The sequence below is a fragment of the Capronia epimyces genome (assembly GCF_000585565.1).
Source record: "Capronia epimyces CBS 606.96 chromosome Unknown aczIQ-supercont1.2, whole genome shotgun sequence".
In the NCBI taxonomy this organism is placed as follows: domain Eukaryota; kingdom Fungi; phylum Ascomycota; class Eurotiomycetes; order Chaetothyriales; family Herpotrichiellaceae; genus Capronia; species Capronia epimyces.
In genome coordinates, this window is record NW_006912905.1 from 1729257 (window position 1) to 1752694 (window position 23438).

The 23438-nt window shown below is 54.1% G+C and overlaps 7 protein-coding genes across 7 annotated transcripts; 3 read left to right on the forward strand and 4 right to left on the reverse strand.

The window, feature by feature from the left end:
- Nucleotides 1-395: 395 nt before the first annotated feature.
- A1O3_02443 (uncharacterized protein) lies at nucleotides 396-3287 on the forward strand (the record flags this gene model as incomplete). Its single annotated transcript, XM_007732583.1, has 1 exon — nucleotides 396-3287. One exon carries the CDS (start codon nucleotides 396-398, stop codon nucleotides 3285-3287), a length of 2892 nt encoding a protein of 963 aa, XP_007730773.1.
- A 1124-nt stretch (nucleotides 3288-4411) lies between these two features.
- On the reverse strand, nucleotides 4412-5812 carry A1O3_02444 (uncharacterized protein; the record flags this gene model as incomplete). Its single annotated transcript, XM_007732584.1, has 1 exon — nucleotides 4412-5812. One exon carries the CDS (start codon nucleotides 5810-5812, stop codon nucleotides 4412-4414), a length of 1401 nt encoding a protein of 466 aa, XP_007730774.1.
- Nucleotides 5813-7904: 2092 nt separating this feature from the next.
- Nucleotides 7905-10120, reverse strand: A1O3_02445 (phosphoenolpyruvate carboxykinase [ATP]; the record flags this gene model as incomplete). The annotated part of the gene is made up of 3 exons (XM_007732585.1): nucleotides 7905-9245; nucleotides 9741-10017; nucleotides 10071-10120. The coding sequence occupies 3 exons, from the start codon at nucleotides 10118-10120 to the stop codon at nucleotides 7905-7907; spliced, it is 1668 nt and encodes a 555-aa protein (XP_007730775.1).
- Nucleotides 10121-11192: 1072 nt separating this feature from the next.
- A1O3_02446 (uncharacterized protein) lies at nucleotides 11193-11977 on the reverse strand (the record flags this gene model as incomplete). Its single annotated transcript, XM_007732586.1, has 3 exons — nucleotides 11193-11355; nucleotides 11412-11898; nucleotides 11938-11977. 3 exons carry the CDS (start codon nucleotides 11975-11977, stop codon nucleotides 11193-11195), a joined length of 690 nt encoding a protein of 229 aa, XP_007730776.1.
- A 2870-nt stretch (nucleotides 11978-14847) lies between these two features.
- On the reverse strand, nucleotides 14848-16833 carry A1O3_02447 (uncharacterized protein; the record flags this gene model as incomplete). Its single annotated transcript, XM_007732587.1, has 1 exon — nucleotides 14848-16833. One exon carries the CDS (start codon nucleotides 16831-16833, stop codon nucleotides 14848-14850), a length of 1986 nt encoding a protein of 661 aa, XP_007730777.1.
- An 898-nt stretch (nucleotides 16834-17731) lies between these two features.
- Nucleotides 17732-19486, forward strand: A1O3_02448 (uncharacterized protein; the record flags this gene model as incomplete). The annotated part of the gene is made up of 3 exons (XM_007732588.1): nucleotides 17732-17828; nucleotides 17889-18820; nucleotides 18872-19486. 3 exons carry the CDS (start codon nucleotides 17732-17734, stop codon nucleotides 19484-19486), a joined length of 1644 nt encoding a protein of 547 aa, XP_007730778.1.
- A 1405-nt stretch (nucleotides 19487-20891) lies between these two features.
- Nucleotides 20892-22503, forward strand: A1O3_02449 (uncharacterized protein; the record flags this gene model as incomplete). Its single annotated transcript, XM_007732589.1, has 2 exons — nucleotides 20892-21059; nucleotides 21121-22503. The coding sequence occupies 2 exons, from the start codon at nucleotides 20892-20894 to the stop codon at nucleotides 22501-22503; spliced, it is 1551 nt and encodes a 516-aa protein (XP_007730779.1).
- Between the last annotated feature and the right edge of the window lie 935 nt (nucleotides 22504-23438).

The following is a 23438-nucleotide window of genomic DNA, read 5'->3' on the forward strand; positions in this document are numbered from 1 at the left end:
GAGTGTCGAGTTGTCGAGTGTCGAGTTGTCGAGTGTCGAGTTGTCGAGTGTCGAGTTGTCGAGTGTCGAGTTGTCGAGTGTCGAGTTGTCGAGTGAGGCTTGCCAGTCTGATGCCAGCCTTGCCAAGAGTCACATTATCGCGTGGCGCAAGGCTCCCGCGAAGAGATTTTGTATTTTGTGACCACGCTCGCCCAACCCCAACTCGATCTCGCCATACAACAAGCAGCCTTAACCCTTTCCTCTACGCTTGATTCGCGCCATTGCCATTGCCATCACCGTCCCTACAGGAATGCAATAGATTACCCGACGTAGCGCATGCCATCCGAGGGCACATGATGTCGAAAGGATTGGGGCCCAGCACCAATCCCAACGGACAGTCTAAGTCCCGGGCCACGATGGCGCCGAAGGGGAAGAAGAGGTCGGCCACCGAAGCGTTCCACGCACCGCCCAAGCCTAACCAGTCTAAATCCATGCAGGATACTCTGCACCACCACCGATCCCGGAGTGCGCAGAACGGGCACGGCGGGTCGGGCAGGGTGGTGAGCTTCACAGGTAGAGGCCAAGACGGGGACGATGGGGACGACGATAATCTCGAGACACCATCCACCATGACAGCGACAGCGACGTCGACACCACAGCACAAGCCCCACGGCCGCGCCAGCCTGAAGGAGCGAGCGCGCCAACTACAGGCAGTCAGGCAGCAGCTGCCGATCTACAGCCACGCGGAGCACATTCGACAGAAGCTACGAGACCACGACGTGCTACTGCTAGTGGGCGAGACCGGGTCCGGCAAGTCGACGCAGATTCCGCAGTTTCTCGTGCACGAGCCGTGGTGCCAGAAGAGGCAGCTGCAGCTGAAGGTTGACGGCGAGGTCGGCGTGGGCGTGGCGGTTGGCGGCTGCATCGCCATCACGCAGCCGCGGCGAGTGGCGGCCATCTCGCTGGCTCGGCGGGTGGCGGAAGAAATGGGCACGCCGCTGGGCAGCGCCAGTCCCGCGTCGCTGGTGGGCTATTCGGTGCGGTTCGAGAACAGCACCAGCCCGTCCACGCGGGTCAAGTTCTTGACCGAGGGCATGCTGTTGCAGGAGATGCTGCGCGACCCCTGGCTGAAGCAGTACTCGGCCGTCGTGGTCGACGAGGTGCACGAGCGCGGCGTCAACGTCGATCTCGTCCTCGGCTTCCTGAGGCGCATGCAGGATCTGCGCGGCACGCCGCACGATGGGAGAGCGGGTGTGCCGATCAAGGTCGTCGTCATGAGCGCCACCGCCGACATGGACAGGATCCGGGATTTCTTCAACCTCCAACACCAGACTGCACACGCTGGTCCTGACCAAACTCAGAATAACGCAGCCGAAGCAGCACCAGCCCCAGAACAAGAACAAGAACAAGAATGGTCGGGATTCTCTGACGGAGACGATGGAAACTCCAAGCCTCACTCGACCCAGTCGAAACCCGGCACCCACAAGGATCTATCGAATAAGGCCACCACCACTACTTCTCTGATACCGCCAGCGACAACTCCAAACTCCAGAGCAACCTCGCTCTTTATCAAAGGCCGCCAACACGCTGTGACGATCAACTACACGCCGACGCCTGTGCCGGACATCCTGGACGCGGCCTACCAGCGCATCGTGCACATCCACTCGCACTCGCCGTTGCCAGGAGACATTCTCGTCTTTCTGACCGGCCAAGAAACGGTCGAATCTCTCCTGAGTCTGCTGACCAGCTGGGCCGCCAGTGTCCAGAAAGACGTCAAACTGGCCAAACAACTGCCCAGGCTTTTGGTCCTGCCGCTCTACGCGGCACTGCCATCGAATCTGCAGCAGCGTGTGTTCCAGGCAACGCCCAAGTTCACGCGCAAGATCATCCTGGCCACGAACATTGCCGAGACCAGCATCACGGTGCCGGGGATCCGCCACGTGATCGACACGGGCAAGGCGAAACAGCGGCTGTTCCGCCCGTCGTTGAACCTGGACACTCTGCTCACGGTGCCCATCTCACGCAGCTCCGCGAACCAGCGCGCCGGCCGGGCCGGTCGAGATGGCCCTGGCACGGCGTACAGGCTGTACACGGAATCCGACTTCTACCAACTGTCGCAGGACACGGAGCCGGAGATCCTGCGGTGCGACTTGAGCCAGTTGGTGCTGACACTGAAGGCGCACGGCATCGACAACCTGCACCAATTCCCGTTTTTGACGGCGCCGCCTCGCCGGGCGCTGGAGAGGGCGATGATCCATCTGATCCAGCTGGCCGTGCTGGACACGGCGACAGGGCGCATCTCCCCTCTGGGCCGCGACATGGGCGGGTTGCCTCTACCCGCGAGTCTGGCGCGAGTCCTGCTGGCCAGCGCCGAGCCCGAGTTCGACTGTGTGGACGAGATCATCGACATTGTGTCGGCGCTGAGCGTGGAGAATGTCTTTCTCAACATCCACCACAGCCAGATGCGGCAGCGGCAGCGGCAACCAAATTCCGATCCATTGAAAGCGGGGACGAAGAAGCACGACGGTAATGGTGATGACGAGGATGAATTTGACGGAGACGGAGACGGAGAAGAGACGCGCGAAGGCCGCGCCGAACGCAACCGTCGCGCCCTGTTCCGTCGCGAGGGAGATCATTTGACCTTGCTGGCCACGATGCAGGCGTATGCCGCCGAGCAGACCGACCGGCGGCGCTGGTGTGAGGAGCGATTCATTTCACACCGCGCCATGAACAGCGCCATGGACGTGCGGAAGCAGTTGACGGCATTGATGGGGCAGAGAGAGAAGGCGAGGTCGAAAGGGAAAGGGAAGGGAACAGCTGAAAGTAGGAGAGGGAAAGTGGAAGGGGAAGGGAAAGGGAAAGAGACCGAGACCGAGACGGACAAAGACACAGAGGCCACCAACACCAACACAACTCACGACCCGACGACCCTGCCGTCCCGAGTGCTGAAATGCATTCTGACCGGCTTCCACGCCAACGTCGCACGCCTCAGCCCCGACGGCAGCTACCGCACCATCCTGACCAACCAGGCCGTGGCGATCCACCCGAGCAGCGTATTGTTTTCGGTGCCTGGATCTGGATCTGGATCTGGATCTGGATCGTCTTCGAGGGGAAGTGGTGGTGGTGGAGGTGGTGCAAGAGCAGGAGGTAGGGGTGGTGGTGGTGGTGGTGTTGGTGGTGACGGCCTCCCTCGCCAAAAGTTCGAAGGCATCGTCTACAATGAATTCGTATATACCGGCACCAAGGCGTACGCGCGCGGCGTGAGTGCTGTCGAGATGCGCTGGGTTGCCGAGGTGTTGAAACGGTGAATTGAGATAGACAAGAGGAATGTTGTATATGCTGTATATGTATGTACATGTATATATATTAACATCAGGTTTGAACACGGCCTAGTTCCTATCCTATAGGACCCTAACTACCTATCTAGTAGTAGGTACGTATGTAACATGGTAGGTACCTAGGTAACTAACATGTTAGGTGATCGGATCATACGTTCCATAGTACAGTATAGTACAGTATACGTAGTATAGTATAGTATAAATATATGGCATATGGCATATGGCATATAGCATGTCCTATTTTTCGTACCGACGTAACCCAACACCAACACCAAAGGAAAAGAAAGGAAAGGAAAGCATGCCATGAATGCTGTACGTACGGACAACGTAGACGTAGACGCAAATATAAACATTCCGAATGACCCAAGCATTCAAGCATTCAAGCATGCAAGCATTCAACAATACATACATACCGGTTTAGTCGCTAGTCGCCCAAGTATCTGATATCTAGTATCCGTCCGGTATCCGGTATCCTCAGTGTCCGGCTAGTACCCCGTACCCCGTACCTCGTACAGTCGAAAGAAAACAGTAAAAAGAAAACCTGCCCTATAGGTAGGTAGGTTGGTAGGTGGTAGGTGCCTGTGATTGTGCCTGTGTGTGCCACTGCAACCCACACAATTCAATTCAATCAATTCAATTCAATTCATTTTGCCGAGGCTGAGACTGCTCTACTGCTTCTACTGCTTCTGCTGCTGCTACTACTGAGCTGGCACAATGCAGTATGAGTCGAGTCGAGTCGAGGCGAGGCGAGGCGAGGCTGACTTCGGCCTTGGCCCTTTCCACCTAGACACCTAGACACCTATAGCTACGTATATAACTAGCCGCATTGCCATTGCAAGTTTTCTTCGCCAGTACTAGAGGTTAATCCAAAACTAGTACGAGTACGTCTGTTTATTTCCAAAGGGCCCCAAAAAAAAACCCCCCAAAGCCCAAAAGCCCAAAAAGCCCCGTGGTATCTGTAAGTGCATACATAATTCGCGACATCGTAACTCATCAAAGACAACCTGGGTCATTCACCGCCTTTGTTCGACCTGGGGATATGGGTATTTCTGTGTATACTCCGTATATACCTCGAGCATCTTGTGCATCATGTATCACCGAACCCAGTCCTCGTCTTCCTGTTCATCGTGCAAAGATAGCTCGGGATTGGACATATCTGGGGCCAGGGACCATGCAGGATCATCCGCAATGCTAACCGGTGCCATGGCAGGTTTCCTCTCCGCCACATGAGTACTGTTTCCGTCCATGTGAGCGTACCTTTGCGCTTCTCTTATCGTGTATGGGTGTTCCGCGTTTGCTGTGCTCCCCGGGGTCGAAATACTCGGCGTAATTCCTCGACTGACGCTCGACATTCGCGACGATTGTGCATCTTGTGGATTCATTTGCAGGTGGGCCAGTTGCTGTTGCATCTGCATCCGTTTCGTCTCCGCTTCAGCCTGTTTGATATAGTCGTCAATGTCGAGAGATCCTCGGTTGTCGTTGGCCAGCATGTTGGCTTGAGGGGTTCCATAATAAGATGATGCAGAGCTCAGTCGATGCCGATCGGAAACGTCGTCGCCCCCGATGCTGTTAAAATCGCTATAGCCGTCCAACCCATTAGGTCGTTCGATATTCAACGGCCTGTTGCCGGTGGGTAGCTGAGAGGGTGGCGATGGGTCGTCGACCTCGGAAACCTCCCCGCTTGAAGATGTGATGCCCGCATTGTTGACTTGACCGGTCAAATAGGGGGCTTGTTGGGCCATGTAGGGAGAGTTGCTCTGACTACTCGTGTAGGGATTCGGATTTGTATCTAGGTTGAACGTCGACCAATCGACCGCCGACAAATCAGTATATCGGGATCCCGGCGGAGGTTCGTAATCGTGTGCCTGTTCATATGTCATGAACCAACTCTCGGGAAAGCGTTCGGGCAGTGACAGATCCTGCAAACTGGGATTCTGGCTGTTTTGCAGGCTATTTGTTTGCGTCGGAGGCGTGTCGGTGCCGAAGGGAGAATATGAATAGGCATTGGGGTCGAAACTCGGGATTGCAAGATCCTGGATCGCCGGGTCCACACCCATGCTCGATGGCCCAAGGGCGGGAGAGTTGTGTTCAGACTTGACCCGCCGATGTATAATGTCCAGAGCGTCGGTCATCGAATTGTGCAACGGCGACTCATGGAAGGGTCTGGAAGATTTGGTAAGCGGTAGACTGTCGGTGGACCGATGAGCCACATCGCGCTGGCCGTGGAGGGAATGCGATCGGGAAGGGATTTTGTAGGGAGTCCCCAGTTGATTATGCGCATCGTTGAATTTGTGAACAGGCTTATGATGGCCGTTTGTGATGATGGTGGCCTTGGCCTCGTGCGAATTCATGTTCGGCCGTTGTTTGTGATGTTCTTTCGGCTGGATGAGTGGGGGAATATCTTCGGGGACAGGCTCGAGGTCTTTCTTCAACGCGCAATTGCACCGCTGGCCATGCTGGCAACAGCAGGTATGCGGCTCTGGGGAGACTGTCATTATGCGTCGGGCTCGGAAAGGTGGAGATTGACTCACCCGACTTGCCTTCGGTTTTCACATGTGGACAGTCGTCCTTAGAGTGACCCTTGTCGTGACATTCACATTTTACGTGCTGTGAGCGAGCCTTGCGCAGCCCTCGACAGTGCTGGCATTGTGACACTGGCCGACCTTTCTTGTTGACGTGGACCAGAGGACGGTCTGGCGATCGCCAGCATCAGCATGTATTCACAGTATCTTGCAGACCTTTGCGACGATCAAGACCCTTACCTTGGTGGTGGCAAGAACTAACACGATGACCCCGCACACAGGCCTCGCAGGCAAATTTCTCTCCGTTTATGAGCATGTTGAGGGTCGAATGTCTGTGGGACCCCTTCTTTTACATAGATTCGTATCAGCGGAATCGGACGTCGAAGCAAGGACAAGGTGCGAAAGCGATGGACTCGGGTTCGGGTGCGACCGCTGGACAGCGAGATTCTGACCGGAGCCCGCAATCGCAAATTGAGCGTGCACCCGGTACGGAAGAGTGGGAGCAGAGAACGAAACTGAGCGGTGCCGGGAGTCGCGCAGGTCGACAGGGCAAGAAAAGCAATCGGACAATCCGGTAAAGGAACGGACAGGGTGTTTGCGGTTGAGTGCGGAAGGGCTCGTTGGAGAGGTCCGGGAAAAGTTCGATGAAGGACCGCCGGGGAGGTGGGATGGAAAGAGAAGATGTGTGAGACGGTGCTGACTACGGATCCGGATCGGCCATAATATCGACGTGCTGCTTCAGCGAAGACGAGGCTGAATTGTGGGAGGTGGGAGGCGGGAAGGCCGCGGAGGCGATGGTGCTGAGCTGGATGAGCGGATGGAAGTTGAAAGGTCGATGTGTCGAAGAATGAATCAAAGTGGCTGCGAGGGCTAAGCCTCAGGCTCTCAGGCTCCTCAGGCTCAGGCTTCGACCAGGTTGGTGGGCTCGGTTGGTCAGTGGTCGGTGCTGGCAAGATGGAGACGCGAGGGTGGATGGTGGATGGTGGATGGTGGGATTCGATTCGATACGCAAGGCACAATGCCAAATGGGACAGTATGTACGGAGTAAGGAGTATTACTACAGAGTGCGGATTAGTATATTAGGTACGTACGTACTGCGTACATCGGATCAGGGTTTTTGTGGGATGGCACAAGACAGAATTGCTGTTGGATCCGTGCACACTCTGCAGAGGCTTGAGGGAGACTCGTGCCCCCGGAAAATGTCCGAGCCACCCCCAATGAATTGGTTTGCTACAGCTGCTACTTCTGGCGCTATGAGCCTGACTATACAACCTTCGTGCCTCGCCACCTACACATACAATACAAGTACTGCTAATGTAGGAAGTCAGCTCAACTGACCTGAACTCTATCACACTGTCCTCCGTCCTCCCTCCGAGGCCTCAGGAGCCTCAGGGCCTCAACCTCATCGCCCTTTAACTCCCCGCCCTGCGCCTGCGCCCGTCGACCCCGCCACCCCGAGTCCTTAGGACCCTTGACCTGTTGTACGAAAGAAACACTATGCACGACATCTCCTACCGCTGAGTGCAATCCTTGACCTGCCTGAGCTCTCCGAGTCTGTGTCTCCCTTCCCAGCATCACAAGGCTGAGGTGTAAACCTGACCCCAGACTCCTGTTGGCTACGGAGCATGCATAGAAATGGCTCAAATGCACGGAGAGAGGAGAGAGAGAAGAAAGAGATCAAGTCAGATTGCAGGAAGAGTACTTTCAGATTTCCACAAATCTCTCGGCTTATATGACATGAATCAGCTATGGATAGCCATCTCCTAGTGGTCGTAGCACAATATTTAGCAGGCATATACTGAGGCCTTTACACTCTCAACATTGTCGGCCCCCATTCTGGGCGAGCTAGACATGGAGAGACAGCCATCATCGGATTGTCCGTTCGTTGCATTCGTGATGCCTCTCGCGTCTCGCGTTCGTGTTGCTGCTGTCGTCAACCAACCGAACGCTATTGTCCCAACGCCATGAACTATGCACTCTCAATTTTCAACGCATTTCTGTACAGCATGCCCGGAGGATCCGGACCAAAAACAAAACCTCCGAGAGCAGATCTGCCTTCTGGTGTCTACACCACTGGACCGGCCTTGATCACGTCCTCGGTGGCTTCATCCGAGTATTTCTTGAAGTTTTCGTTGAACAGCTTGCCCAACTTGGTCACTTCCTCGGAAAAGTCGGCCGATCCGGTCCAGCTCTTCTTGGGGTTCAGAAGCTCAGAGGGGACACCAGGGCAACTCTTGGGCACGCTCAGGTTGAACACTTCGTAGTTCTCGTACTCGGCCTTGGCCAGTTCCCCAGAGTGGATGGCATCCAAGATGGCACGGGTGTATTTCAGTGGGCAACGCTTGCCGCCCGTGGTCGCTCCGGCACCAACCCAGCCGGTGTTGAGCAGCCAGGCATTCGAGTTGTGTTGCGAGATCTTGTCCGCAAGCATCTTGGCGTACCGGTTGGGGTGCAACGCCAAGAACGGCTGAGCGAAGCAGGAAGAGAAGGTGGCTTGGGGTTCTGTGACGCCGTCTTCCGTACCGGCCATCTTGGAGGTGTATCCCGAGATGAAATGGAACATAGTCTGAGCCGTGTTCAACTTGGAGATGGGTGGCAGAACACCACGGGCGTCACAGGTGAGCAGGATAATGTTGCTGGGGTGGTTGTTGCTCAAGCAGGGGATCTTCGCGTTGCTGATGTATTCAATCGGATATGCGCAGCGGGTGTTCTCCGTCAAAGTGGCGTCATCATAGTCGACCTCGCGGGTCTCAGGGTGGAAGACGACGTTTTCGAGGACCGAGCCGAATCGGATGGCATTGAAGATGTCGGGCTCCTTTTCAGCAGACAGGCCAATACACTTGGCATAGCAGCCTCCCTCGATGTTGAAGATACCCTTGTCGGACCAGCAGTGTTCATCATCACCGATCAGCTTGCGCTTGGGATCGGCTGAAAGAGTGGTCTTGCCGGTGCCCGACAAGCCAAAGAAGACCGTCACATCGCCGTCCTCACCCTCGTTGGCCGACGAATGGAGCGTCAGCACGTTGTGTTTGACCGGCATCTCGTAAAAGAGGACGGTGAAGACACCCTTCTTCATCTCGCCCGCATATTCCGTACCCAAGATGACCATCTCTTTGTCGGCAAAGTTGATGGCAACGCTAGTAGCGCTGGTCATGCCGGCCGTGTACCTGTTGGCCGGGAACGAGCCGGCATTGTAGATGACATAGTCAGGATGGAAGTTCTTCAGCTCTTCTCGAGTGGGTCGGATAAGCATGTTCCGCATGAAGAGGGCATGGTAGGCACGGGCGCAGACAACTCGGACGCTGATGCGGTACCGTTCATCCCAGCCGGCGTACCCATCGATCACATAGATGCGGTTCCGGGTGTTGAGATAGTCGACGGCTCGTTCGCGATTGATCTTCCAGACCTGTTCATAGACGATCAGACCATGTTAGCATTTGACTTCCTGAATCTTCCGAACGGGTGCACGAGTGACGAGTCAATGGCGCTGTCTAACAACATGGTGGGGCCGACGGAGAGTCTTCGGGTCAGTTGCCGGACTTGATCAAGTGCCAGTGCGGGCCACTAAGCCCCATTTTGCACCCGCAGCCAAGAAAAACTTCTTAACCGCGGCAGCAGACGGCAAACCACTGGCGTCATGGCTGTGTAGGGGGCAGAACGCGGGGCAACACCAGCTTAATCGACATGCTTCTCCCATTGCCCGGGCACAGGGACTCCCAAACCACTCCTTGCCCCCGCAGCGGAGGGCGAGCTCCGGTCTGAAGTGAGCGGACGGGACGGCCAGGGCATGTGCTTGTGCTTATTTGCTCTGAAAAAGAGGAGAGGTGGGTGACACAGCAGGAAGACATGGAAGCATTGAATGCAGAGAGGGAGAGACAGGGAGCATAGAAGACTGACTGACCTCTGGTGTCATGGGCTTGTTCACAGGTCCCCACCATATGTCCTTCTCTGAGCTTTCCTCTTTGACAACACGCTTGTCGAGCGGCGACCGGCCAGTCTTGGAGCCTGAGTAGGCGGTCAGGGCCCCCGAAGAGGTGATGGCGGTACCGGTCTCGTAGACGAGAGCATCCTCGTAGAGAGCGGATACAGAAGGGTTGGCTACAATGGCCACACGGTCGTAGTCAATATGGGCGGTTGAGTGAAGTTCTTCCTCCAGCTCCGTGTGTTCGCGGGAGGGCCTAGACGAGCACGGTTAGCTGGACGAATCGTCGAGAAGATGGCGTCAACGTACTCAACACCACCAGGGTGGAGAGCGGTCTTGTTGACCGATTGAGAAACCATTCTGGAAGTGAAAGATCGCAGTTGCACTTTGGCGAGGTCGGAACGTGCTTTGCCAGTGGCTGGAGAGGGCGAGAGAGGACGGATTTGGTGGGTAGATTGAAGACGGGCAGAGTAATCTGAAGCCATCGGGGAGATATGTTCTTGATATTGTATCTTCCCGGCGCTGGGGCCAACCCGATGTGAAGTGCAACACCCGACAAACAGACGGGAAAGTTCGGAGGAGGACGAGGTGGTTTGGTGTCGAAACACTGTCCGACTCTTTCCGAGCGTCGCTGATTGGCGCACACAACAGGCCGTGGATATGAAATGCTCTGATAATTGGAGATCAATGCGGAGCATGCGAAAACGATCACAGTACCGGTCGTATATTCTCGTGGTCTGGAACGGAGAGTGCAGATGAAGGATGAAAGAAGAATGGCAGGCCGCGGGGACGGAAGGCCGCAAACGTGGTGGAGGCAAACCCGTGCGGTGCAGGGCGCGGAGGAGCGTCTGCTTCGTCCTATGACAAACGCCCTGTTCGTCGCCTGCCTTCACCCCGCCACGCCGTCAACTCTGCCTGCCACCACCACCACCACCACCACCACCACCACCACCACCACCCTACGCATGCACGCCCGCCTCGACGTAGCAGAGTTCTCTTCTGACTGAGGCAGGAACCCCTAGGCTAGAAGGGGAAGGGCAATGCACAAGAGGGCAACAGGAATAGCTAGCTGCAGCTGGTGAACTCATGGGGACAATGTCATTGGGATGGGTCTCAATAAAACAATGGACGTCGTTAAAAGACCAGTAGTAAATAAAGCAGTCCAACCACTCGCCTGCCATTGCCGAACTTGGACAGATATATATATTCACAGTACAGAGTACGTGCCAGTTCCAACAGAGATGGTTGCCCCTTTTCAAACAGCGTCGTTAAACAACACAGCCATGCCTGGACCGACAGGATTTAGTGTGTCATGGCCCAAGTAGCCATGCGCTAGCCATCTGGGTCCCGGGAAATGCGATATGCCAACTTGATCGGAGTCTGCAAGGTGATGGAGTATATAGAAACGTGTCCGATCCATCATGATCGCGCTCAAGCAGTCTTCTGCCACGTACCATACACACCAAGCAAGCTGCTGACTGTGCCAGCCAAGCCAACGATGCCGTCGTCGAAGCTGGCATATCCTAGAATTGTGCTGGGCACAGTCAGATCACAGAGGTCAGAGACCAATTGGATATTCACGGCATGTTGTTGTCTAGTCCGTGGCAGTCAGTACCGTGACCGTTCGTCCCTGGGCATTTCAAAACATACCTTGCAATCTTGACCTTTTCTACCTTTGCTTCTGCATCCTTCTCATCCACAGTCTTTGCTCGTTGTCTCAACTTGTAGGTGTTGTAGAATCCAGCGAGCGCGCTGGCCACCAAGCCGGTCAACCAGAAGCGATAGGCACTGGTTTGAATGCTCTTGGCTTTGGGGTGCTTCTTGACCCCGATTGCGTCCAAGACGGTCAACGTATCGAGGAACAGGTAGCCCGCATAGCCAATTTGGCGGAGGGTTTGAAGGTACTGCGTGATCTTGTCCCCATTGCCTGATTTGACCGCAGCATCATAGATCTCCGAGGCGGCACGCAGATGTTCGACGAACTTGCCCACGCGTAGGATCTTCCGTGTCAAGCCGAATTGATTCTTGAGGGTCACCCATGGCAGGATGGTACTCGTCGGGTTGTTGGTTCGATAAAGATACCAGGCATAAAATCGGCTGAAGTACTGAATGGTACGCAGGATCTTATCACGGCCGACTAGATGAGGGCAACGGGTCAGCGCTTGTCAAGCCGGACTAGGGAGCAGGAAATGGTCGCTTGCCTGTTGTCGCGACATATCGGAGGTAATGGGCCACCGCAGGGTGGTAGACTAGGGAATCTGCGACCATGGCTGCAGCACGGGGGAATTCAGACCCGCTGACGAAATCAGACCGGAGGAGAGAGGTAACACGGAAGGGGCGATGGAAGGGAAATGAGATAGGATGGGTTTGCGTGGCGAGAGACGCAAATGATAGCTTTGCACGGAGTATTTATCGCAATTCTAGCCAGCGGCCGGACACAAGCCCGTGATCTGACCGAGGAATTTGGGGAAGAGGGAAGAGTGAGACTGGGGGAGGGCCAGACCCAAGGAACATCCAAGCCGCCTTTTAGGTGTCTCGTGCCTGGGCATGTGTGACTCTGCCTCGGTACCTGCTAAACCGGCCCTGCAGTCATTTGTTCCGGTTTACCGTACGTATTATGTCAGCTGCACCGAACACCAGCCACCACCAGCCACACCTGGCGTTTTTCGGCCAACCCCTATTTCAGCCACAGCGCTCCAATTAGGCGGCTATTCTGTGTATAGGGGGCACACCACCTTATCTTTATTCTATACACAGTCCCCTAACTACTTACTATTCTGTATAGCCATCATCCACCCACGGCTGACATTTACATCCGTCGGAGACGCAGACCTGGTGAGAGGTATTTGGCGTCTTGCGGCCACGCTTCGGACGGTGGTTAGCTTGATACAGACCAGGAAATGAAGATATATCGACGAAAGATCCATTATAGAGTCATTTGCTGTCGTCGTTGTCTTGTACTTAGCCTGCCACTTCGTTTCGTACTTCTCTCCACGAGGCTCCTCTATGCCAGACTTGGCTAACAATAGTGAATCGCTAAGTCGCGGCACCCGCCCAGCCGGTACCGGGAGAAATACAATTCACTGCAGGCCAGAAATTAAACCAGGTATATGAATCAAAGTCACAGATTTCCCTCCCAATAACGCAAGGACCCCCAGATATGGCCCCGTTGGCCGAGTCAGTACTGGGCGATTCCGATCGGTTCTGTTATCACTGTCGCCCACTAACCCTACGAACCCGGGTTAGCAACGACCAAAAAAGCAGCCACTGTATTGATTTGAACCCTGCGAACCCGGGTTGACAACAAACAAAAAGCCGCCAACATATTGATTTGAACCCTGCGAACCCGGGTTGACACCAACCACCGCTAACGGAAAAACCCTGCGAACCCGGGTTTCACTTCCCACAACCCTCATATCAAAATCCTGATATGGGGTTTGTGGAAAAAGTTTTTGCCATTTCTGTGCAGAGCAGGGGAGATTTAGAGACCAAGGGAACGGAAGAGGAAGAGGGCTACCAATCATTTTAGTCTGATATCCTTTCCTTTCCATTATATTGCGGCATCAGGAGAACGGGTAGCATCTATTCCTTCTGGAAAGCATTAAAGCATTCGTTGCACCTACTGCCCAACTTGGTTGAACGTCTCCTCTGAGTCCATCGCAGCCTTTGATTTGGCCTCATGGCAGCCTGGTGATGACCAAATACCCAAATACGTACTACCATGCGCACTCACCGGAACTTGTAACAGAATGTGAGACTTTCCACATCTCCAAGCAAATGGTAGGTCTCAATATTCAACAAATACTCCTACTCCTACTCCTAACACGACCGCTGTTGCCTCCCTTACTTGGCCATCTCGGAGACGTCAGACGTCGGCGAAGGATTCATCGTTGCCGCGTTGAAGACCGTCTTAGTCGAGCCTAAGCTCGGCATTGACTTGGGTCATGCGTTCCTCCACAATACCACTTGAGCCAAAGACGAGATCGATTTTATCTAGGGTCAGCTGTTTCGTTTCAGGCACTGCGCCCAGGTCAGGTCAGGTTATAATGCAATACAGGATAGACGAAAAGCATCAAGTCTTTTTTACAGAGCGATCCTCTGGTGAACGTGGACCTCTTTTTACAGAGCGATCTTCTGGCGCAATGTGGACCTGTTCGTGATTAGGTCAAGCGGGTTCGGTATTAGGTACGAGCACAAATAGCTAGTAGCTACGTAGTAGCTAGTGGTCCGCCTAACTATCATATACAGCCGGGGACCACAACACCGACGGCATTTTTCTCTGCATACCTAACCAACGGTAGCGTCAGTATCCAGCCAACTGTATGCCAGTATCTGTATCCGTACAGAGTACTCCGTACTCCGTACCGATGCGTGAGTGCTTTATCATGAAGGGGGAGGTGAGGTGGAGGTGGAGGTGGGGGGGATGGCTTTAGAATCTGTGGGGCTTAGGGGCTTAGGAGGCTAAGGAGGCCAGTGGGGCTTAGGGGCCACGGGAATTGGCGACTGGTGAGAACCAACCATATCCGACCCCATATGCTGTATGAAGCATATACGAATAGAGTAAAGGAGGCGTCGAGGGGTCCCGAGGCTGGTGAAACTACGAACCACGACACTTAGATTCTGGATTTGATGGTTCTTACCTTACGCTCGCTGCCGTCTAACCTCGAGGCCTACCCTGCCGGTCACTCGAGCTGCCAGAGCTGGAGCTGGAGCTGGGACATGGACGAGGATGGCGGCGTACAGAGGACACTGTAGGTCAGCTTCGCCCATAGGGCCGTCGACGCCCTCGTCACGCACGTCTCGCTCCTGAGTGTTTGGCAGTGTCGAGATCAAAGTCTGACTTGGTCCCGACTGGAAATGGGCGCCGCACACGGGGGATTAGCGTTGTGAATTCAGTCCTTGGTACAGACGGAAAAATTTGGGCCGTGTGCAATAACAAGGTCTCCGAAGTTCTGTCTCTCATCACGATTGATCAGATCAAATTCAGATCTCTTGAACCCTTCTGAAACATGAGCATCATCAGCTGGTACTAGATACGATGTACTGGTCAACCCAGTCCACACAGAGTAATAGACGCCGAACAAACTCAACCTGCTTGAGGGTCTTCCAGGCTCCCTCCATCGTCCAACGGAAAACTATGCCACGCATGCCTCCAATCTTCGTTTCGCGTTTGCCAGTCAGGCCAGACGTGGGAGAAGAGTTTCTCGGTGGAAGGGCCGAGGACTTCCTTTTTCGTCGTATAATCGAGTTGGACCTGCGGTTCTCGTGGACGGAATCGTCGAAAGAATTCATCCTCACGGATTAGGCGGGTGAATAGCACGTCGCGCTGATCATCGCGCCTCCCCCGTTCGATGTTCCACCACTTCGAAACCACTTGGAAAACATAGTCTAAACTCATATCGTCAACGCTGTTCTGATCCCACTCATCACCGCCGCCCATCGAAAAGAGTTTCAATCGCTCAAGTGGGAACGATCTTGCTGTTTTGGCCGAGGAAATACGATTGAAGATGCTGGTGGCCAACTTCTCGTCGAGGGCCCCGCTGATTAAGAGGTCCTTGAAATGTCCCATGCGTGCCGTGTCATGCTCCGGGTACCAGAACTGCTGCTCAAATTCGTCAAACGAAGGATCGTTGGGGGCCTCGTCCCATTCCCCCCTTGCAGGGTCGTAAGGGATTAGATCGACCAGCGGATAGCAAAGGAACAAACTCATCTCTTGCACCTTGGGCAGCTGACCGAGAGCGTGATAGATGGCGACTTCGGCGGCCGAACCTTTAGAGCGACGAACAGGGATGGTGAGATGCGTCAGGAAGGGCATGCTTTGAAACTGTACAACCTCAGGGAGTGACAGGATCACGTTCGCCTGCCATTCTTCGGGTACTATGCTGAGCTGCCGAAGTGAACCGCCGTGATGGGACACAATCGTGTTGAATAAGCTCAGAGTCGAAAAGCCATGAATGGAAAGTTTCGCCAGTGGCGGGATATGGCGAAGGAAGGCTTCGTATGGCTCTGATGAAGTTAACAGATCGCGCCGGGCCCCATGATTTGTAACAGTGATCTCCAGGACCAGCTCCTTCAGCGAGGAGAAGTTCAAGTATGGCCTCAAGTTTCGTGTACACGTGCAAGTGGGGGCTCTTTCCCGACCCGGACGTTCTTCTGGGCCCAGCTTGAGCGCGTGGCAGATAAGCCAGTCGGCAGGACCAGAGGTAAGGTTGAGCTTTTGTAGCTGAGAGAAGTCGATCAGCTGGCTGTACACGCAAAAGTTCTCTGCATCGCCCCTACAGTGAAGCGATGTGGGCGCTCCGCGTTGAGCTGGCACGGGCGGTGATATTCCTTCGGGAAAGATGAAGCCTGGCCAGGGTGGCCAGGACTGCAGGAGCCCTCGCACTTGATCGATCTCCTGGAAAATACCCAATGGATACATGCTGACGCTCTTGATGTTGCGGTTGAACCTGGTCATGTCTAGCAGCGCCTCGGCGGCGTAATTAAGTTCCATTTCCCCGTGCTCTGTCCCTGTAAAATGACAGTAACGGGCTTCGACAGCATGCAGATTGGGTGAAGTTAAGAACGCATAGTCCTCGCGGCTGATTCGAGAGGTACTCCTAACCCTCTGGGGGCTGAACCTTCTGTAGTCGAGCTTGCACTGGGGAGGGAGGTTCTCGAGTGCTTTCCACAAGCACCGAGGAAGCACACTGTCCCCAAACCAATCCTCGCAATCAACCTTTAGTTGACTCAACCACAGGAGCTTGTGAACAAATTCCGACAAGGCCTCCAGAGCGACATTCTTCCTATCATCAGCAAGCGGATTCCTGGTCCCACCACTGATAATGAGCTGGGACACACGCTCTGGTCCAATGACTGCAACCCTGTGGCTCCATGTGGCCAGGTCCTCACAAAGCTGTTGAGGAGTGGAAAGTCGAATCTGGATGGTCCAGCCCCAGTGAGGCCTGGCCAAAGAGCACCAACACTTGCTGGCCAGTCCAAGAGCACGCAGGTCAGCGTCTTCGAGACGGGCCAGGATCTGATGGGTGATTTCAGGTGGAAGGTGGTCAAGCGATGGCGGGAGAGAAGCCATGACGCTGGCCCTTGGAAGCAATGGTCAACAGGAAAAGAGCTCAACTGAAGGAAGGCTGGTTTTTTGGGTCTTGCTGTTGATGCCTGTCGTAGTTGATGAAAGGATGGACATGTTAGACTGCGGAAGGGGCGTTCGACAATTTATAGCACCGAGCACCACCATCGCCGCTTACAGTAACCTCGGCATGTTGTGATCAACTACTCGTACAGTAGCCTGGTGGCCTCCCGGAGGAAGTCCCCTTATTAGCCTAAGTCCTTTGGCCAAGCTGAACGACACACAGTCTCTGGGGCGGTTTATCACTGTGGCCTACACACCCTTGACCATACATATTACACTAGCCTAAGGTACTAATGTACTTCTGTAGGTACAGCACTCTAGTCCTGTTTAAGACTAGCGCGTTACAAGTCCAACAACCTCTTGGCGTCGGCCTGATTAGGACTAGTGTTTGCCAGGCCTTCTCTCCCCGCTACAAGTACCCCATGAACTTAATACGGAGGAGCACATCCGGAGCAGATGCAGATGCTACGGAGGATACTTCCGACGCCCAGACGCAGGCCATCGCCGAAATGTCGGCCTACTACGACTAAGGGCCCCGGATTTATGCGGGGCTTCATCCGCCTTTGGCTGGCATCACCTCTTGTGCCTAGGCAATTCCCAATTCCCCAGCTCTCCCCGGAACCATGGGTGCACATATTCCGTGGTCCGCAGCGACCTAGGTCGAGCACCATCCCGCTTGTACGTGCATATGAACCTGGCCTGTCTCGTCCTCCTACAGCCTTCCATCGAACAGTTCCCAGTTCCCTTCTCCATCCAGCGTGTCTCGTCTTGTCTTATAGTCCCCGGGGATGCCCAGCGGAGTCGACGTGAGGTGAAACGGAATCGGAATCGGAATTCCATCATGCCTACCAAATCACCCTATCCCGACATCCACATCCCAAATGTCGACCTCTGGGGCCTGATGTTTGAGCAGCCTCGAGAGTTTGCCGACTCTCAAGGTAGGTGGTTGTCTATCAATTGAAACTGTTTGGTGGCGACTGGCTCATGTGTGGTGCTAGTGATATATCGCTCCGTGGACTTTTCCCGTCAGTACACGTGGGCCGACGTCAAGGAAGCTGCGACGGCATTCGGCAGTGGTCTTCGAAATCTGTGGGACTGGCAAAAGGGCGATGTGCTCAACATCTATGCCCCGAACGATGTCGACTTCGCGGCCGTCGTCTACGGCGTGTTTTATGCCGGAGGTGTCGTGTCTCCCGCCAACCCAGGGTATTCGGTAGACGAACTGGCGTTCCAATTGACCAATTCTGGATCCAAGGCCATTGTCACCACGATTGACTTCCTAGCGACCGCCTTGAAAGCAGCAAAGCGGTCTAACATTCCAGAAGACCGTGTGATATTGTTAGGTACCGGACGAGACCCGGCCCACAGAATCAAACACTGGACCGACATTCGCAAGACAAGTGGCTCGAGCCGTTACCTACGACGGAAATTGGACCCTGACAACGACCTCGCTTTCCTGGTGTACAGCTCAGGGACAACCGGCCTACCGAAAGGGGTGATGCTCACCCACCGCAACGTCATTGCCGATGTCCTCATGATCCACGGAGCGGTCGGGAAGTGGTACTCCAGCGGAAAGGACAAGATTCTAGGAGTATTGCCTTTTTTCCATATTTATGGGCTGACCGGCCTCGTCCATCAGCCCTTACACCGGGGCATTGAGCTGGTGGTCATGCCGGCCTTCAACCTGGAAATCTTTCTCAAAGCCATCCAGGAGCACAAGATCACGTTCATTTACGTGGCGCCGCCAGTGATTGTGCGATTGGCTCGAGATAAAGTGGTAGACCAGTACGACCTCAGCACCGTCCGGATGATCACGAGTGGAGCGGCGCCTTTAACTCGAGAGCTGGTGGACGCGGTGTACAAACGATTGAACATCAAAATCAACCAAGCATACGGACTCAGCGAGACAAGCCCCATGACGCATACTCAGGTAAGTACATGGCCGGCCACCGAGATTGGACATGACTGACCACAAGCCAAGCCATGGGACGAGTGGTACTCTTCAGTGGGCAGTGTCGGCAAAATGTTCCCCAGCATGACTGCCAAATACATCTCTCCAGACGGCGATGAAGTCGGACCCGGTGAGACGGGTGAACTGTATCTGTCCGGTCCCAATGTGTTCAAGGGCTATTGGAAGAACGAAGTAGCCACCAAAGAGGCCCTGACGCCAGATGGGTATTTCAAGACGGGCGATGTGGGATTCCAAGACAAACACCACAACTTTTATATCACCGATCGAGTCAAGGAGCTGATCAAGTTCAAAGGGTTCCAAGTGGCTCCCGCCGAGCTCGAGGGCAAGCTGATGGATCACCCTGGGATCAACGATGTGGCAGTGATCGGGGTGTATGATGAACAGCAACATACCGAGGTGCCGCGAGCCTATGTGGTGGCTGCTCCGGGAAAAGCCAGTGAAAAGGATGCGGCAGAGATTGTGAGCTGGGTGGCAGGGAAGATGGCCAACCACAAGAGGCTACGAGGAGGAGTGCGGTTCATCGACGAGATTCCCAAGAGTGCGGCAGGCAAGATTCTGAGGCGGGTTTTGAAGGAGAGGGCGAAGCAAGAGGACGCGGGCAAGTCTGTGAAGGCCAAGCTGTGAGCATGTCTGCATTCGAGCCCTGTCTGGTCTGGCGCGGTTAGTACTTCGTATATCCAAGAGCAACACGGACCGTGGATCCTGGAACGTTGAATGGGGAAGACGCGATCACGATCACGGTAGCCTCAACCGAAGTGTGCAGGGCAGAAAATAGCAGATAAGGAGGACGGACTAGGTAGGGACGGGTACATACCTACATACCTCCTAGATACCTGCCTGTGTTGTGTTACTGTTTCAATGCATGGGTTCGCCATCTTCCATAGGTGTACGGAGTACGGATACAGTGAATACAATGTTAGTAGACTTACCTAGGTAGTCTTAGCTGTGTCTGCACTCCGTCCTCTGTCGGTACTAGGTCGTCGTGGTTATCAAAGGGTGACATCGGCAGCAGCAGCCGTCAACGTCATTGTGCAGCAGTTGAAACCAGACAAGGCCAGTACCAAGCTTTTTTCTTCACTCCACTAGTACCTATGTAGTATGTACTAAGTGCATAGTGTACTAGTGGTTGTGTCCTCGACAAACCAAACGTAAAGAAAGATTTCAAGCATACCTAGAGGCTGAAATTAGAAGGAATGCCGGCCCCAGGCGTGACGTGTGAGTGACAACAGAGAGGAGGGGTAGAGACTGCGCTGCCTGCGCACTGTACTCCGTATCCGTCCGCACTCTCTTGGACAGTAGGCGACGAAGATGGGAGATGGAAGATGGAAGATGGAAGATGGAAGATGGCATCCTCTGTACAGTACTGAGTACAACCCATGCGGCCGGCCATTCTCCTGAAGTAAGTATCCTCCACGTTCTTTAGTGTGTTGTTCCTACTAGCTGACACCGGACAGCTCGAACAATCGAGCAGCGTCCTTGCTTTTAGCGGCGGCCAGTCCGACCGGGTCGACAAGGACTCTTGGCCAATAAAAAAACAACATGAACACCTTGGGTTGCAATCAATAAGACAATCGGCCATCTCACCTAGTCGGTAGTCGGCAAAGGCGGCGTCATGTGTTCCTTTGCCGATTCGGATGGCTTGAGCTCCCATTGTCGATGCCACCTCCGAAGACGCAGATGGGCCCTCCTCCTCCTCCACCAACAAGGCGGGCGATAAAGACCAACCAGCACCAACGAGAAGCCCATGCGAAGACTCCTAGCCTTTCCTTTTCTTCCTTATTATGCTCCTCATCCCCATCTGAGGTCCACTCCAGACACTGCTTGTACAGCGTATGCGTCCTCGTCTGCTTGGGCTTGCTCTAAGTAATCTAGCCCAGCCTCTCGGTCTTTCCACCAGTCTTTCTCCAGTCGGCGTCTCCCAAGGCCCCCCGTCTTGAGGGAACTTATATCTGACCTCTTCCCTCCCTGAATCTTGCGCTGGCAGAAGACTGTGTTCGGTTCAAAATCACGTGGGTGAATTGTCCAAACTATGGACGGCGAAAAGACAATCCAAGAGGGCGAGGGCTACACCCCAGACAACCGGCATATGTCTGTTCACGAGGTTCCTCTTGATGCAGTCCCTAAGACACGATGGGAAAGGAGCTGGCCCACCATCGCCTGTGGTGCAGGATTGTTCTCCGATGGATATCTGAATGGCGTATGTCGACTCATCTCCCCGTTTATTGTATCATTACCTTGGGCTAATGTCCTCTCTCCAGGTCATCGGATCAGTCAACACCATGCTTAAATTAATCTACAAGGACGAATACACCAAGTCAAGCGCCCAAAGCAATGTGTCTTCTATCGCTTTCGCCGGGACTGTTCTTGGACAGCTGGTATTTGGATATCTGTCCGATCATTGGTCCCGGCGCCATTCGCTCCTCATTTCAACCATTATTCTCATCGTCTTTGCCGCCCTCGGTGCAGGTTCCTACGGGGCCGGCGGCAGCGTCCAAGGTCTCTTCGCTGCGTTAACTGCGTATCGGTTCATCCTGGGTATCGGAATTGGGGGTGAGTATCCGGCAGGGTCTGTGGCGTGCGCCGAATCCACCGGAGAACTCAAGCGTGGCCACCGTAACCGCTGGTTCATTTGCTTCACCAACCTATCCATTGACGTCGGATTTGTGGTCGCTGCCATTGTCCCAATGATTCTGATGTTGATCTTCACCGAACATCACATGAGGGCCGCTTGGCGTGTGGCCTTGGGATTGGGCGTCATCCCGCCGCTTTCGTTGCTGTACCTCCGGATCAAGCTGCAAGAACCAGAGGAGTATCACCGAAATAAGATGAACCATTATCCATACTGGATGATCCTGAAGTTCTACTGGTGGAGGCTCATTATCGTGTCATTGATCTGGTTCATCTACGACTTTTCCACCTATTCTTTCGGCATCTACTCCTCATCCTGGCTGGCTTTCCTCCTCCCATCGGACGCCCCCTTGTGGAAGACCTTCGGCTGGAACACTGTCATCAACCTGTTTTATGTTCCTGGCGCCGTGATAGGCGCGTTCCTATCGGACTGGATCGGTCCTAAATATTGCCTGATCCTCGGTGTCACGCTACAAGGGATCATTGGCTTCATCATGACCGCTATCTACAAGCACCTGGACCAACCTTCTCAGGTCGGCGGCTTCGTCGTCATCTATGGTATTTTCCTGGCCTTGGGCGAAATCGGTCCCGGGGACAACATTGGTCTCGTGGCGTCCAAGACATCTGCCACGTCTGTTCGAGGCATGTACTACGGCATTGCGGCAGCTTGTGGAAAGATTGGCGCATTTGTTGGCAACTATGTCTTCCCAGAGATCATCAAAGCCGGTGGCGACGACGTGATCAAGCAAGGACAATATCCATTCTATGTCTCCAGTTCCTTGTGCATCTTTAGTGGACTGGTCGCTTTTTTCTGTCTTCCATACATCGGTCAAGACACCATTACCGACGAAGATGAGAGGTTTAGACTTTATCTGGTGGAGCATGGCTACGACGTGTCTACTCTGGGTACGAAGAAATATCACGAGGAGAAGAACGTGGCAGGCCCAGGAGTTGAGCCTACACTCGTGGGATTCGAAACAGGCAAGGAGGCTGAAGCAGGTTCCCGTGTATGAATTTGCTGGAGTGGCTGGGCCTAAGGCCAGATGAGACAGATATCTGGTCCTGAGTCTGGATGAGTGACAAGGAGAGAAAGCGGCTGGATAAAGGAGGCAGATCTGGCTGGGCCTTGGGCCTGGGCTTGGGCTTCGGGTCAAGACTCGATTGTGCAGTGGCTTTGATAATACGGAGGATTCACCTTTGTCTCCTGTATCTCGACCCATGAAATCATGTCATCAATTACCAACTAGAGCTACTAATCCTCGTGCTACCAATCCTAGTCCCTGCAGCCGGCTTGGGCCCTGGATGTTGTTGTAGAGGTTGCTAGCTACCTACCTTGGCCGTAGTAGTCGTAGTCGTAGTCGTACAGTAATTCACAAGGCTCCGTCTATCATCCTCGTTTTCATCCTCATTTTTCATTTTCATTTATAGTGGGCCTTTGCAGTCAGTCTGCTGAGGCACTACTGCTTACTGCTTACTTTTACTTATACTTGATGGATTTGGGTTTATATTGTATGGTATGGTATGGTATTGTATCGTCTTGCCAAACCAACCACTGCAAGGCCTGATGCGAGGAACAACTGGAAGGGGATCGATCACCTCGACAGAGTGTACGAGTACAGCAAGGCACCTAATCCCTCGACAGAGTGTACGAGTACAGTAAGGCACCTAATCCGTACTGCGTAATGCGTAATGTGTCCTGAATCAGTGGCCATGCAGTGGGAGAGCTGCATTCAAGGGGTCAAGGCGGCAATATTCAAGTTGGCGCTCTGAGAGCTACTAGTAAGGCTCGGGCTTGATTGTCCGCTGGCTCAGGCGTTAGTCATTGGAATGCTGCCCTGGCTGTCTGATGGGCTGATGGGATGAACATGTCAACAAGACCAAAACCCGACGCTTGGAATGTCGACCCAATCTCAATTTCAGGGTCGACTTCAACTCCTTTCTCCAACAC